The 15,946-nt window shown below is 47.0% G+C and overlaps 1 protein-coding gene and 1 long non-coding RNA gene across 7 annotated transcripts in view; both read right to left on the bottom strand.

Annotated features, from left to right (window-relative positions):
- The window catches only part of LOC115645751, a 952,243-nt gene that overhangs the window by 698,781 nt on the left and 237,516 nt on the right, over positions 1-15,946 (bottom strand). The gene's annotated exons all lie outside the window — the stretch shown is intronic.
- The window catches only part of MPP6 (membrane palmitoylated protein 6), a 136,168-nt gene that overhangs the window by 11,385 nt on the left and 108,837 nt on the right, over positions 1-15,946 (bottom strand). For all 5 annotated transcript variants that reach the window (XM_030550796.1, XM_030550799.1, XM_030550797.1 and 2 more), the window contains 2 exons: positions 2,803-2,902; positions 129-197 (listed from right to left, as the gene is read on the bottom strand). In XM_030550796.1, coding sequence (XP_030406656.1) covers positions 129-197; positions 2,803-2,902 — 169 coding nt within the window. The remainder of the gene's footprint in view (positions 1-128; positions 198-2,802; positions 2,903-15,946) is intronic.

Here is a 15,946-nt window from a genome sequence, read left to right as displayed (position 1 = left end):
TGGTAGTTTAATCTGCTATACCCAGTGTGATAACTTATGTTTAAAATGCAGATTCAGAAACTCTACAACATACTGGACTTGTACACTATTCCACTAGATTTTACTCATGATGTAAGACTAAAAAGTACCTGCATTTCTAGTTGTGAGGTACATCATCTTTTTCTTTTTTTTGCTACTTATCGTTCCACAAAAGGGCCCTGGAAGTAAAACAGACAAGTATACTAAAAGCAATCAAACTCACTTTTTGATAAATATCTTTTCATGGCGGCTTACTCTATGTAGATTTTAGGGTTAACTAAAAAGACATCCATATTTTGAAGGATGGTTGCCTTTTTTTTTTTTTAAAACCAGAGACACAGTATGACCTTTTTTGGAGAGACTAATCACTATTAATCTTCTTTGCACATACTTTAAAATGGTATAGCAGACACATAAAAGCTAATGCTCTACATAAATGTACCAGAAAACAAAATTTTCTAGAAACGAATAGGAAAGGGTCAAAACGGTTTCCAGTAAGTATTTACATTTGGGCTGTTGATTAATCGCAGTTAACTCATGCGATTAACTCAAAACAATTAATCAAGATTAATAGCACTTTTTTAATCGCACTGTTAAGCAACAGAATACCAATTGAAATGTATTAAATATTTTGGATGCTCTTCTACATTTTCAAATATATTGATTTCAATTACAACACAGAATACAAAGTGTGCAGTGCTCATTTTACATACTTTATTACAAATATCTGCACTATAAAAATGATAAAGAAATAGTTTTTCAATTCATCTGATACAAGTACCATAACGCAATAAACTCACAAATGTCGATTTTTTTTGTTACAGAACTGCACTCAAAAACCAAAACAATGTAAAACTTTAGAGCCTACAAGTCCACTCAGTCCTACTTCTTGTTCAGCCAATCGCTAAGACAAACAAGTTTGTTTACATTTATGGGACGTAATGCTGCCTGCTTCTTTTTTACAATGTCACTTGAAAGTGAGAACAGGCATTTACATGGCATTTTTGTAGCAGGCATGGCAAAGAATTTATGTGCCAGATAAGTTAAACATTCAAATGCCCCTTAATGCTGTGGCCACCATTCCAGAAGACATGCTTCCATGCTGATGACACGTGTTTAAAAAAAAATGTATTAATTAAATTTTTGACTGTACACCTTGGAGGATAATTGTATGTCTTGTGCTCTGCTTTACCAGCATTCTGCCATATATTTCATGTTATAGCAGTCCCGGATGATGATCCGGGCATGTTGTTCATTTTAAGAACACTTTCACTTCAGATCTGACAAAACGCAAAGAAGGTACCAATGTGAGATTTCCAAAGATAGCTACAGCACTTGACCCAAGATTTAAAAATCTGAAGTGTCTTCCAAAATCTGAGAGGGAGGAGGTGTGGAGCATGCTTTCAGAAGTTTTCAAAGAGCAACACTCAGATGCAGAAGCTGCAGAAGCTGAACTACCAAGAAAATCAACCTTCTGCTGGTGGTATCTGACACAGATGATGAAAATGAATGTGTGTCGCTCTGCACTGCTTTGGATAGTTATTGAACAGAACCAGTCATCGTCATGGACGCATGTCCTCTGGAAGTGACTGACACAGGAAGGGACATATGAATCTTTAGAGCAGGGGTCAGCAACCTTTCAGAAGTGGTGTACCAAGTCTTCATTTATTCACTCTAATTTAAGGTTTTGCGTGCCAATAATACATTTTAACCTTTTTAGAAGGTCTCTTTCTGTAAGTCTATAATATCTAACTAAACTATAGTTGTATGTAAAGTAAATAAAGTTTCAGAATGTTTAAGAAGATTCATTTAAAATTAAATTAAAATGCAGAGCCCCCTGGACTGGTGGCCAGGACCCAGGCACTGTGAGTGCCACTGAAAATCAGCTCATGCGCCACCTTCGGCACCAGTGCCATAGGTTGCCTACCCCTGCTTTAGAGCATCTGGCATGTAAATATCTTGCAATGCCGGCTACAAGTGTGCCATGCAAGCACCTGTTGTCATTTACAGCTAACATTGTAAACAAGAAGCAGGCAGCATTATCTCCTGCAAATGTAAACATACTTGTTCGTTTGAGCAACTGGCTGAACATGAAGTAAGACTGAGTGGACTTGCAGGTTCTAAAATTTTACATTATTTTATTTGAGTGCAGTTATTTTTTTGTACATAATTCTACATCTGTAAATTCAACTTTCATGATGAAGAGATTGCGCTACATTATTTGTATTAGGTGAACTGAAAAAAAATTCTTTTGTTTTCCACTGTGCAAATATTTGTGATAAAAAGTAATATAAAGTGATCACTGTACACTTTGTATTCTGTGTGGTAAGTGAAATCAATATATTTGAAAATGTAGAAAACACCCAAAAATATTTAAATAAATGGTATTCTATTATTCTTTAACAGTGTGATTAATCGTGATGAATTTTTTTAATTACATAATAACGATGTTTTTAATTGCTTTACAGCCCTAATTTTATTAATATATATATTTTAAAAGCAACGTGAAAAATGGTCACCCTATGGCTGATTTTCCCGCTTAATTTTACCATTCACCAGTACGTGGCAAAAAGGCTCAGAACTCTGAAAACAGTGAGTGTACATTCTAATCCTCGCTCTTCCAGTCAAAGTAAAAATAAAATACATTTGCATCAACTAGCATTTATTATGTATTGAAACCACCTGTGGAGCCTCTTTTGTAAGGTCTGACTTATTGTGTAAATGGAAAAAGCAAAGCAAGCTAATCATAAAGGAACCCATCTCTGAACGCACATTAAACCTTACCCGAATTATCCCAGTCCCTCCTAACAAATGCCTTCCGCTTCTCTTCCAGGAACTGGCTAGGTATAAGACCAGCACTTCCTCCTTCTTTGACATGGCTAGCCTGTAATCAAGTTAATAAGATATAAATCCCGTGACAAATACTTTAAATTTTAGTCCAATGATGCAATCAAGCAGCAGACTTTCAGACATTCAATCCTGAAGACTGGGTTCTTGAAAGATGTCACACTGTCAGTTAGGATTTCTGGAGGCTAAGCACTGATGCATTAGTGATGGACACCTGAAAAAGGACAGTTACCTGTTCTGTAACTGGCGTTCTTTGAGATGTGTTGCTCAGGTGTACTCCACAGTAGGTGTGTGCGCTCGCCATGTGCACCGGTGCCGGAAGATTTTCCCTTATCAGTACCCATAGTGGGGGAGCCCCGCTGCGACCCCTGGAGTGGTGCCTCTATATCGCACTATAAGGGGAGCTGCGCACTCCCCCCACCCTCAGTTCCTTCTTGCCAGACAACTCCGACAGAGGGGAAGGAGGGCGGGATGTCAAATACACCTGGAACAACACACCTTGAAGAACGCCAGTTACGGAACAGGTAACTGTCTTTCCTCGAGTGATTGCTCATGTGTATTCCACAGTAGGTGACTCCAAGCTACACCTGATGGAGGTGGGTAGGCGTTTAAGGGTTACTGGGGTGGAGCACTGCCCTAAAATACCGGCGTCATCCTGCATTTGGGAGACTATCGCATAGTGCAATGAGAAGGTATGGACAGAGGACCATGTAGCAGCCTTGCAGATGTCCTGGATAGGGACATGAGCCACGTAGGCAGCGGACGAGGCCTGAGCTCGTCGAGTGAGCCTTCATTATAGGAGGCAGGGGAACCCCTGCCAGGTCGTAACAAGTGCGTATGAATAAGATGATCCTGCGGGAGATCTGCTGGGTGGATACTGGTCACCCCTTCATGCACTCGGCGGAAGCAACGAAAAGCTGAGGGGATTTACGGACTAGCCTGGTTCGGTCTAAGTAAAAAGCCAGCACGCTACGCACATCTAGCATGTGCGGGCGTTGTTCTTCATTAGAGGCATGGGGCTTAGGACAGAGGACTGGGAGGATGATGTCCTGATCCCTGTGAAAAGCTGAGATTACCTTTGGCAGAAAAGCTGGGTGCGGGCGGAGCTGGATCTTATCCCTATGGAAGACTGTATATGGGGCTTCAGAGGTCAGGGCCCTAAGCTCCGAGACCCGGCGGGCTGAGGTGATAGCTACCAAGAATGCCACTTTATACAATAAGTGGGACCAAGAACACGTGACCAAGGGCTCAAATGGAAGCCCTGTCAGGCAGGAGAGCACTAGGTTCAGGTCCCAGAGCGGGACCGGGGATCTAGCATAAGGGAATGTCCGATCCACCCTTTGAGGAACCGGGAGATCATGTAGTGTGAAAATGCCAAGTGGCCCTGCAACGGGGGGTGGAAAGCCGAAATGGCTGCCAGGTGCACCCTGACCGAGGAGGGAGCCAGCCCTTGGATCCTAAGGGACAGAAGGCAATCGAGGATGAGCTGGATAGACGTGGAGGAGGGGGAATAACTCCTCTCCCTTGCCCACATGGAGAACCGATACCATTTGGCCAGGTAGGTTCAACATGTGGACAGTTTCCTGCTCTTGAGCAGGACTTGTCTAACACCCTCAGAACACCTCCCCTCCTCCTCATTCAGCCATGGAGCAGCCACGCTGTCAAGCGGAGTGTGGCCAGGTTGGGGTGGAGGAGACATCCTCCCTCCTGAGAGAGGAGATCCAGTCGGAGCGGTAGTCTGCATGGGGGTGGGGGCACTAAAAGCTACAGGAGGGTCCCGTACCAATGTTGACAGGCCCAATCCGAGGCTATGAGGATAATCCGAGCCCCGTCTGCCTTTACCTTCTGTAGGACCCTGCCTATCAAGGGGAAGGGCGGGAAGCTGTAGAACAGGCAGCCCACCCATGGGATTAGGAATGCGTCCGATATCGTCCCTTTGCCCTCTCCCGCCCTGGAGCAGAATCATGGGCACAGGCAATTCTGGATGGTGGTGAATAGATTTACCTGAGGAGCTCCCCACTGTAGGAAGAGCTGCCTGGCCACCTCCCTGTTTAGAGACCACTTGTGTAGTTGGGAGAAGAACCTGCTTAGGTGATCTGCGAGCATATTGCACTTGCTGGGCAGGTGAAAGGCCCTCAGAAGGATATTGTGGGCTATACAGAACTCCCACAGGAGCTGGGCTTCCTGGCACAAGGCCATGGAACACGTGCCCCCTTGCCTGTTGATATAATACATTGCGGTCGTATTGTCCATGAGGACCCTGATCACCCTCCCGCTATGTGCTGGCTGAAGGCTACGCACACCAGGCTTGCCACCATGAGCTCCCTGACATTTATGTGTAGATGCAATTCCGAGGGCGAACATCTGCCCTGCGTTTTGAAGCTCCCGACATGGGCTCCCCATCCCAGGTCCGAGGCGTCCGATACCAGATCTAGTGAGGGAGGGGGTTCCCTGAAGCATGTTGCTTGGGAGGGACCACCATTGCAAGTCAGCTACTACATTGGGTGGCAATGTGACGACCTTGTCCAGGTCGTCCCTAGCCTGGGAATACTGAGATGCCAGCCAGAGTTGGAGGGGGCTCATCCTGAGCCTGGCGTGTCGCACTACGGAGGTGCATGCTGCCATATAGCCTAGGATTTGAAGGCATACCAGTGTCGTTGCCACCGGAAAGGCCATGACTGAGGTGATGAGACCTTTGAGTGTCTCAGACCTGTCATGTGGGAGGGAGGCAGTGGCTACCAGGGAGACTAACAGCACCCCTATGAAGTGTATGCGCTGAACTGGGACTAACCTGGACTTTGTTGCTCACCACTAGGCCTAGACTAGGAATGCAGCAGGAATTCCATCCGCGCCTGCACCTGGGACTGAGACTTGCCCTTGAGCAGCCAGTCGTCCAGGTAGGGGAAGATCTGCAGCCCATTCCTCCTGAGGTGGGCTGCCACCACCACCATGCATTTGATAAAAAACCCTGGGGGCCGTGGAAAGGACAAAGGGAAGGACCGTAAACTGGCAATGGTCTGTCCCTACCAGGAAGTGGAGGAAATCCCTGTGACCCTCGAAAATGTGGATATGGAAGTACATATCCTGGAGGTCCAGGGATACGAACCAATCCCCCGGGCCTAGGGACGGAATAATAGAGGCCAGTGACACCATACGGAATTTACAGTGAACCAGAAACTGGCTGAGATTCCACAGGTCGAGGATGGACCTGAGCCTACCTTTGGCCTTCGGGATCAGGAAATACCGGGAGTAAAACCTTTGCCCTGGAATTCCCGAGGTACCCTCTCCACTGCGCCTAGGGCGAGAAAGTGTGTCATCTCCTGATTTAAAAGAAGGGCGTGTTCTGGGTCCCCAGGACACCCTGGGGTGGAGGATGATGTGGTGGCGTTGCAGCAAACTGCAGCCTGTACTTCTTGGAGATGGTACTGAGGACCCACTGGTCCGACGTTATACGGGACCAATGCACTCCGAACGCTGATGAACGCGTGCCAAAAACCAGCTTTATTAACTGTGGGTTTTCCCTGGCAACAGGCCAGGTGGTCCCCTGCAAAGAGTCAAAAACACCTCTTCCCTTGCCTCTTGCCCTTCGAGGGGCTGGGGCGTGGGGCTGAACGGGACTGGCACTGTGACCTGCACTTCTGGTCCCTTTTTGGCGAGGGCTCATATCTGCCTCTTACGCGGGGGAGCCAAGAGCTGCGGCCTGGGTTTGTCCTTGGCTGGCGGGACATACAGGTCGAGAGTCTGCACGGTGGTGTGGGAGTCTTTCATCTCGTGCAGACACACATCTGTTTGGTACACAAATAATGCTTTGTCGTCAAACGGTAGGTCTTGCATCAGGGACTGGCATTCCATGGACAGCCCTGACAGCGAAAGCCACAACGCCTGTTGCATGGAGATAGCCGAGGCCATTGAATGTGCCACTGTGTCAGCTGCATCTGAGGCTGCCTGGAGAGCTGCTTTCGCCGCCGCCACACCCTCGTTGACTAGAGCCTTGAATTTCTTCCTGTCATTCTCTGTGAGGTAGAGCTCAAATTTAGGCAGAGATCCCCACAAGTTAAAGTCATACCTGCTCAGGAGTCCCTGATGGTTTGCCACCCTGAGCTGAAAACTCGCAGAGGAATAAACCTTTTTTCCAAAAGTGTCCAGTCTCCTAGCATCCTTGTCCTTGGGGGAGGGCGTGGTCTGGCCGTGTCTTTCATGGTGGCTGACCGATTCCACCACCAGTGAGTTCGGGGCAGGGTGAGAGTAGAGATACTCATGCCCCCTTGTTGGCACAAGTACTTCCGCTCTGCCTTCTTAGAAATGGGTGGCAGAGAGGCCGGGGTTTGCCATAGAGCGAATGAAATATTGGCTACCCCTTGGTGAAACGGTAGGGCCACGTGGCCCAATGCCAAAGAGGACAAGACATTAAACAAATTGCTCGATGGTTCCTCCATCTTCTCCACCTGGAGCTGGACATTGGTGGCTACACGCTGGAGAAGCTCCTGATGAGCTTTGAAGTCCTTCTGAGTAGGAGGCGGCAGCGCCGCGATGGACTCATCTGGTGCCGACGAGACAACTGGTACTGCGCCTAGGGCATCGGACGGTGCTGGTAGGTCGCACTCCATGTTTGGGTTTGGCACCCGAGGACTGCTCTCGGTGCGGAGGCAGAGACACCGAGGGAGCTTGAGATGCCCCAGCCACGGAGCAGGGCCCCGGCAGTGCGGGTGCCTGGGACCACGGTGCCCACTGGCACCACTGTCTTTGCCACGGTGCCCCTTGCCACTGCATGGGCTGAGGCCCAACCAGGGTTACACGTTCCTGAGGGACGGTGCGGCCTGGGGAAAGGCGGCGGGGAGCCGAGGTTGAAGTGACTGATGATCGCACGGTGCCAAAGGAGGGGCTCAATCGGTCCCGTCCATGTTGGGTCTGACCCCGGGATTTAGACCTCGACGACGATGAGACATAAAAGCTGGAGGTGCTATTTCTGGACTCTCATTGGTGAACGCGGATATGACATGTTGGTGCCGGTGACTGTTTGGATGCACTCTGAGCATGGTGCGCGCCATGGTAAGATTGGTGGTGCCGAAGGCATCGCGACCTGCTATCACTGCGGCTGGACGAGGAGTGTAGATGCTTTTGGTCCTAGCGCCTGCGGCTCCTATGAGCGGAGGAAGACTCCGGTGACTCGCTCCCAGGCGACCCCGACAATGGAGTGGAAATGAGACGTGGGATACGGGAAGGCCCCGTGGATTGAGCAGGAACCTCAACATCTGACCTGGCCGGTGAGGGCTCGTGGGCACTCAGTGGTGGCTTTCCTCGGGACCGGGACCCCAACTGGGGTGGCCCGCTCGGTACCGGCATGATGAGGATGTCGCATGCTGCCCGAGCTGCCTCCGGCGTCGATGGAATCCTCATCGTTGGGTATGCACGAACTGACGGAGCCAGACTACTCTGCTCCATGCGAATCGGAGGTCTGGGTCCCAAAGGGGATCGCGGGCTGCCCAATTCGGGTCCGGCCTCACCCCTGTCCTTGTCTTGGCGCCGCTGGGTCTTGCCTTGCTTCTTGGCAGGGGAGTGGTGCCGACTGGTGAATGGGGCTTTGCTCCGTACCGAGGATGCGGTGCCCAGTAGTGGGTCGGCGCACCAGAGCCAGGGCCAGAACGGACTCCATAAGCAGAGCTCAGAGTCGAATCTCATGTCCTCGTTTAGTCTGGGGTTTGAAGGACTTACAAATTTTACAGCGCTCACTTATATGAGCCTCAACCAGACAGAGAAGATACTTGGAGTGTGAATCGCCTCTGGGCATGGAATTGCGACAGGAGTCGCACGACTTGAAGCCTGGGGCTTAGGGCATGCCCCGAGCCAGGCTACTAACTGGAGCAACTAGTAACGGTTGAAGATCGTACTCCTAAGGAAGACACTATAGTAAAGCTGGAACACAAGTTCCGACTACCTTCACTGGCGGCAAGAAGGAACTGAGGGTGGTGAGGAGTGCGCAGCTCACCTTATAGCACGATAGAGGCGCCACTCCAGGGATCACAGCGGGGCTCCCCCACTATGGGTACTGCTAAGGGAAAAACTTCCGGCACCTGTGCACGTGGCGAGCATGCACACCTACTGTGGAACACACATGAGCAATCACTCGAAGAAGAATCCAAATTTAGCACACCATGCTTCCCAGAAACACAGGGTGGTTTGCCAGTTCTCTAGTCCACTTAAGCATCATAATTCAAGGAACACGGCTAGAGTAGACACACAGAAAACTACTTATTGATAATGACCTTATTGTACTGTTTGCCATATCAATTATTAAGTCTCGAATTCCAGAGATTTATATTTCAGCCATTAAAAAAAAAAACAACCCTTTGCTAAAATGTACATTTACCAAATGGACCAAAATGGCTCAGAAAACACTTAAAACCATACATAATTCATTTGAAAGGATTCTGCATGGCACATCACCTATGGAGCTCTGCTGCATACTTATGCATTTATTCTGTATTCTTGTTGGAATCCAGAGGCCCTAACCTAAGCATGATTCCAAATATAGGTACCTGATGAACCTATTTTTTCTGTCATTTCACGAACATGGAATATTATCCTTGCTTAATAATTGACCACACCTTAAAATTCCTCTTGCATTGTACTGTTTTACTACTTCTTCGGAGAGAAAACTCATAGATCTAGGTTTTATAAACCAAAAATTATGCTTAGTTGTGAAAGATTAGAAGACAGATATTCTCTACTGAAATCATTTTATGGTGAGAGTCCCACTGTCAGTAATTCAGGACACAAAAATGTGAAATTTTATAGTTTTGGTCCTCTCAATAGCAGCTACATACATCCATTTCTCTTAAAAAGGAATGGTATAAACAGCAGGCTGAGTCATAGTTTCATCTTATTAGTCGCCAGGTGGAATGAAGTTAATATCTCACTTTTTGCCCACTCAAGAAAAATACTGGTTGGATGATGAAAAATCTCTAGCTGTAGAAATTCAATGACACCTATTCTGGTACACCTACAAGTTACTACTTACAACTTAATACATCGTTGTTCATGTCAACAAACAGAATGAAATGCAAAAACCCGCTAGAGATGGATTGTGTGAGAGGGCTTTTGGTTTATTTTGTTTGGACTCTTGCAAGTTGCCAGCTGGAGGAGTTTGAAAAGACAGATAGGTGACAGCATGCATGCTGAATGTCTCCAATATGCTCTTGTGAAGAGATTCAGAGTGCCTAACTTCAGAAACACATTTATTTGGCAGTAACTAATTATGCAGACTATTTTTTTTCTTCTTTATTTTCCCTTCCGTAGTTACTGTAGCTCGCTGGTTAGAAGAAGGTGGGAACTTTAAACACACAAAAAGAATGAGATGGAAATTCAACTCTTTGAGCAACCAAGAGAAAAGATACCTGCATCATAACTGCTGTTCTATGAAATGTGGGTGCAGACATGTATTCCACAACATGTGTGTGCATGGGATTACTCTGTCTTGCAATATTCATCATGCTCACTCCTGCCCGAACTCCCCCTCAGTTCCTTCACGCCAAAATCCCTGATTGAAGACTCAATTGCAGAGGGATGGAGAGTAGGTCATGGAATACATGTCTGCACCCACATCTCGAAGAACAGTTACTATACAAGTAAGTAACCATTTTTTATTGAGTGGTGGTAGACATGTATTCCAATCAGGTGACTCATAAGCAGTTCCAGTGGGAAGCTGGCTCAGAATTATTCAAACAGTGAGTGCAGAACTGCTCCCAAGTTTGCAGCTGATCTTAATTCTGTGGTGATAGCACAATGTCTAGCAAAAGTATGTACAGAAGACACATCACAGCCTTGCAGATATCCACTACTAAGACACCACTAAGAAATGCAGCTGATGTCACATGAGTTCTCGTTGAATGACCCCACAAATGATGGTGGAGGTGTCATCTGAGTCACTTCACAAGCCAAAGTAATTCAGGCAGTTATTCACCTGGAAATAGTCTGAGCAGAGAATGGTTGTCCCTTCATCTGCTCAGCGTAGGAAATAAAGTGCTGAGGTGATGAATGAAACGGCTTAGTCCTTTCTAAATAAAATGCCAACCACTACATTTAAACCATGAGTTCTCAAACTGGGGGTCGGGACCTCTCAGGGGGTCACGAGGTTATTACATGGGGGAGGTTGTTAGCAGTCAACCTCCACCCCAAATCCCTCCAGTATTTAGAATGGTATTAAATATATAAAAAGGTGTTTTTAATTTATAAGGGGGGGGGTCACACTCAAAGGCTTGCTATGTGAAAGGAGTCACAAGTAAAAAAGTTTGAGAGCCACTGATCTAAACTATGCAGATGCTGTTCCTCCACACTTGAATGTGGTTTGAGAAAAAAATATCAGTAAGTAAATAATCTGATTAAGATGAAACTAAGATACTACTTTAAACAAAAAAATTTGGTGTGGTCTTAAAGCCATCTTGTCCTTGAAGAACTGAGTATATGAAGCATCTTCCGTTAAGGCCTGCAACTCTCAAATCCTTGCAGATGTTATTGCCAGTAGGACAGCAGTCTTCTGAGAGAGCTCAGAGGAGAGCCCATGAACGTGTTGCTATCAGCTCAAATGGTGGACCAATCAGTGCTGGCAGGACCACGTTATGGTCCCACAATGGCACCATTTCTTTTGCTAGTGGAAAAAGGTGCATAATACCCTCTCAAAACCCTTATAATCATAGGGTTTGAGAATACCAACTTCCCCTGAATGGGAGAATGGAAAGCTGAGAACGTCTCCAAGTGAACTTTTAGGGAGCTCAGAGTGATGCCTGAAGATTTCAAATGCACCAAATACTCCAAAACGTGGGCTGAATTTGCATGGATGTTGGGTTTAACTGGCATGGACACTGCCCAAATCAAAAATTGTTGCCACTTAGACAAGTAATGACCCCTATGGCTGGTATGCTACTACTAAGGAGAATATAGCTAACTGCCTCCGAGAGCTAGTCATGCAACATCTACACAGTAAGGTGCAGACTGCTCAAAGCTGGATGAACAACCTGGCCAAGATGTTGAGTCAGTAGGTTGGAAAAAGAAGGAAGAGGCTTGGGAGGTCAAGGCGACAGAGGATGTTGGAAAATTAACACTGCCTAAGCCATGTTTGTACAATAATAATAAATTTGACATGGTCCAATTTGAGCTTGAGGATAGTCCGAGGGATCAGAGGAATAGGAGAAAAGGCATACATCAGGTTCTCTCCTCAATTTAGATGGAAAGAGTTGATAATAGACCCTGGGCTAAGCCAGGCTCAAGAGCAGAACTGATGACATTTTCTGTTCTCCTTTGTTGCAAAAAAGTTCATGTTAGAGATGCTCTATTGCTGAAAAATGAACCTCACACTCTTCTTTAGGGACCACTCATGGTTGATCGAAAAAGATCTGCTGAGATGACTGGCCATTTGGTTCTGAGAGCCTGGCAAGTATTCTATGAGTATAATATCTTCCTTGATGCAGAAGTTCCAGACCTTTATTGTTTCCTAACAAAGCTGGTTAGAGCAAGCATCACTCCAGTTGTTCACATAATACACTGCAAGGGCGGTGTCCATGAGAATGTGAATCCATGCCCCCCAGATCTGATCCTGAAACACCCGATAAGCATTGTATACTGCTTGAAGTTCCAGCAGGTTTATATAACAGGAAGCTTCCTTTGACCATAAACCCTGAATTTTTAACTCTCCCAGATGTGTTCTGAAACCAGTTGGGGAGGCATCAGTAACTACTGTCTTGGTTGGTGGAAGGTAGGCAAAGGGGACTTCCTGACACACACTGTTGAATTCTATCCACCACTGTAAGGAGTGCAAAATTTTTAGGGCACCTGGACAGGGTGTCCAGCAACTGGCAACACAAGTGACTCCAGCCACAACTGAAGAAGGTGAAAATGCAACCTCACATGTTTCACTACATATGTGCATACCATAGGGCCCAGTAACCTCATGCGTACCTGAACAGTCATCAAAGCTTGCAACTGAAGATCCCAAACAAGGTGATGAACTGCCTGGAACAGTTCAGACAGAAGAAAGGCCCTCAAATTCATAGTCTATCACAGCACCAATGAACTTAATTTTTTGAGTTGGCTTCAAAATTGATTTGCTCCTGTTGTTTCAGATCAGACCCAACTGATAAAAAAAAAAAGTCCAGTGTGAACCTGACGTGACAGAGAACCTATTCCCTGGATGCATGTCCTCAGTAGCCAATCATTCAAGTATGGAAAGATATAAATTCCCCTTCTCCTGAGAGAAGCAGCCATCACCGCCATGCATTTAACAAAGACATATGGGGCTGATGACAGTTTGAAGGGAGAACCATGTGCTGGTAGTGATGGCTGGTGATGAAGAATCTGAGGTACTTCCTGTGGCCTGGGAAGATTGCTACATGAAAATAAGCATCCTGGAGATCGAGAGCAGCAAACCAGTTGTAATTCAGAGCAGGAAAGAACAGTAACTAGGATAACCATGTGGAATCTCTGATAAGTTTTTTGAGATCAAGGACAGGTCTCATTCCTTCCTTAGATGTGAGGATCAGACAGTATCGTGAATAAAACACCTTTCTGCAAAGATGACGAGGAACCTCCTCTATAGCGCCCGAAGTATACAGGGTTTGTACCTGCTGTAAGAGCAGTGACTCATGAGATGGGTCCCTGAAAAGGGACGGGGTAAGAGGATGGAGTGGGGAATGGATAGGAACTGAATGGCATAATCTGATCCCCCAGTGCTTAGGAGGACCCCTCTGACCATAGTTATTGTCTCCCAAACACTGTAGAAGACAGACAGCCTGTCCCCAAATAACTGGGGCATAGAAACAACATTGACAACTGAGGTGCTGCTCTCAAAATACCAGTCAGACTGTCTAGTAGAAGGAGGAAGATAGGCCATTTGACTAAAAGTAGACCCAGAAGGTTTCTTCCTCCATGATTTATGCCCCTTTCTGGGGAAATCTTGCTGCCTTGCAGGGTAGGAACACTGACAGAAATATCATTGAGGATGATATTGCTGCTGCTGCTGCTTCCCAAAATGCAGTCTCTTGCTGCCTGGGTATAAATCCCCAGTGACTGTAGGGCAGCAGATGTCTTTTAAAGAGTATAATGTCTCATCAGTTCTCTCTCAGAACAGGAGATGAACATCAAACAAGTTCTCTATGCTTTGCTGGATCTCAGGCGCTATGCCAAGGTTTTGTACTCATGAGGCCACAAGCCTGGACGAAGCATCTGCTACACTCAGGGTTGATTGTAAGGATATTTTTGGCCACTAAACTACCATCCATAAAAAAGCCTTGAACTCCTCCTTACAGGATACTGGTAACTTGTCCACAAATACAGACATACTGTCATAGTTCACAAAATCATATTCTGATAATGGAGCCTGATGGTTTGCAAAACACATCTGCAAGGAGGAAGTCAAGTAGATTTTTCTCCTCAATCAACATAGCATTTTGGACTCCTTTTCTTTAGGCATAGATTTATATCTTCCTGGTCTCACTCGCTCATTTGCTGCTGTCACAACCAGGGAATCTGGAACTGGATAAAGGATTTGAAGCCCTCCATTGCCACATAGTATCTCTTGTCAGTGCACTTTGCTGTGGGTGTTAAAGCCAGGGTATTGCATAATGACTTACAGACTCTAGTGTTGCTTCGTTTATAGGGAGGGTAGCTCTCCCAGGAACCAATTGTCGGAGGATATATTTCATTTTATGGGTGTTTTCCAGCACAAACCCGGCCTTAATACATAAGGCTGATGCCATGTGTTTGAGCAGATCCTGATATGATCTGAAATCCTCTAGTACTGGAGATTAGGACTTGAGTACCACTGCATCATCTGGTGACGAGGATGACAATGTAGTTGGGGCCAGTCAACAAGTCCCTGAATATTGGTACCAGCCGTGAACTCATTCTGGGCCCCCAAAAAAACATCAGTACCAAAAATAAAGCTGGGGTCATGCCAGCAGATCCAGACTGTTGTAGAGAGCATTGATACCATGGATTCTATGCATGCCAAAGACACCCTCAGTACCAAGCAAGAAGTCGACAACACCCATGAATTGTGGGTAAACTGAAGTGTGGACGACGGTGTCAGAAATGATTTAAAATTCACCAACAATCCCAGGGTAGCAGAGGATACCACAGATTATGCAACTGCAGTCAGAGGAGAGTCCTGAATAAGCAGTGAGTTAGGAACAGACAGGCACAGCAAATCTGCTGCTGCCTGATCCACAGAGTGGAAAACGATGGTGCCATCATCTCTCTTGAAGGTACGGAATCAATGGGTGTCCCCAAGACAGTATACCAGAGTTGCTGGTACAGATTCACAAACCTGATCTAAACGTGATACTAGAGAACGGGTTGATGGTCCCACTCTATCCCTCACGCCAGGGGGCTCCCAGTGCCAATTAGTACTTCCCTTAGTCTGAGAAGATGAAACTCCCCATCCTCTGGAATGACCCTCATCTGTTTTGTTGGTTCTTTTTGTTTGGGGACCCAATGAAGGGAAGCAGTCTCTCTTCCTTCTGGCAAGTAATCTGAGCTCAGTCTAGAATAGGGTGGGCAAACTTTTTGGCCTGAGGGCCACATTAGGTTTTGGAAATTGTATGGCGGGCCGGTTAGGGGAGGGGGTCGTGGCTTTGCCTCCACCCCCTATCCACCCACCATCCAGGACTCCTGCTCCATCCAACCCCCCGTTCCCTGACGCCCACCCCCGCCCCCGAGAACCCTGCCCCATCCAACCACCCCTTCTCTCTGTCCCCTGACTGCCCCGGGAACCCCTTCCCCGATTGCCCCCCGACAGCCCATCTGACTACCCTCCCCGGGACTCCTGCCCCATCCAACCATCCCTTCTCCCTGTCTCCTGACTGCCTCCGGAACCCCTGCCCATGACTGCCCCTCGCTGCCCCATCCAATCCCTCCTTTTATTCCTGACTGGCCACCTTCGGAACTCCTGCCCCCACCCAACCCCCCTGGTCCCTGCCCTCTGACTGCCCCAACCTCTATCCACACCCCCGACCACCACCCTGAACTCCCCTGCCCTCTATCCAATCCCCCTGCTCCCTGCCCCCTTACTGCACTGCCTGTAGCACTGGGG

The sequence above is a fragment of the Gopherus evgoodei genome, chromosome 2 (assembly GCF_007399415.2).
Source record: "Gopherus evgoodei ecotype Sinaloan lineage chromosome 2, rGopEvg1_v1.p, whole genome shotgun sequence".
Classification (NCBI taxonomy): Eukaryota; Metazoa; Chordata; order Testudines; family Testudinidae; genus Gopherus; species Gopherus evgoodei.
This window is presented reverse-complemented; position numbering and strand designations above follow the sequence as displayed.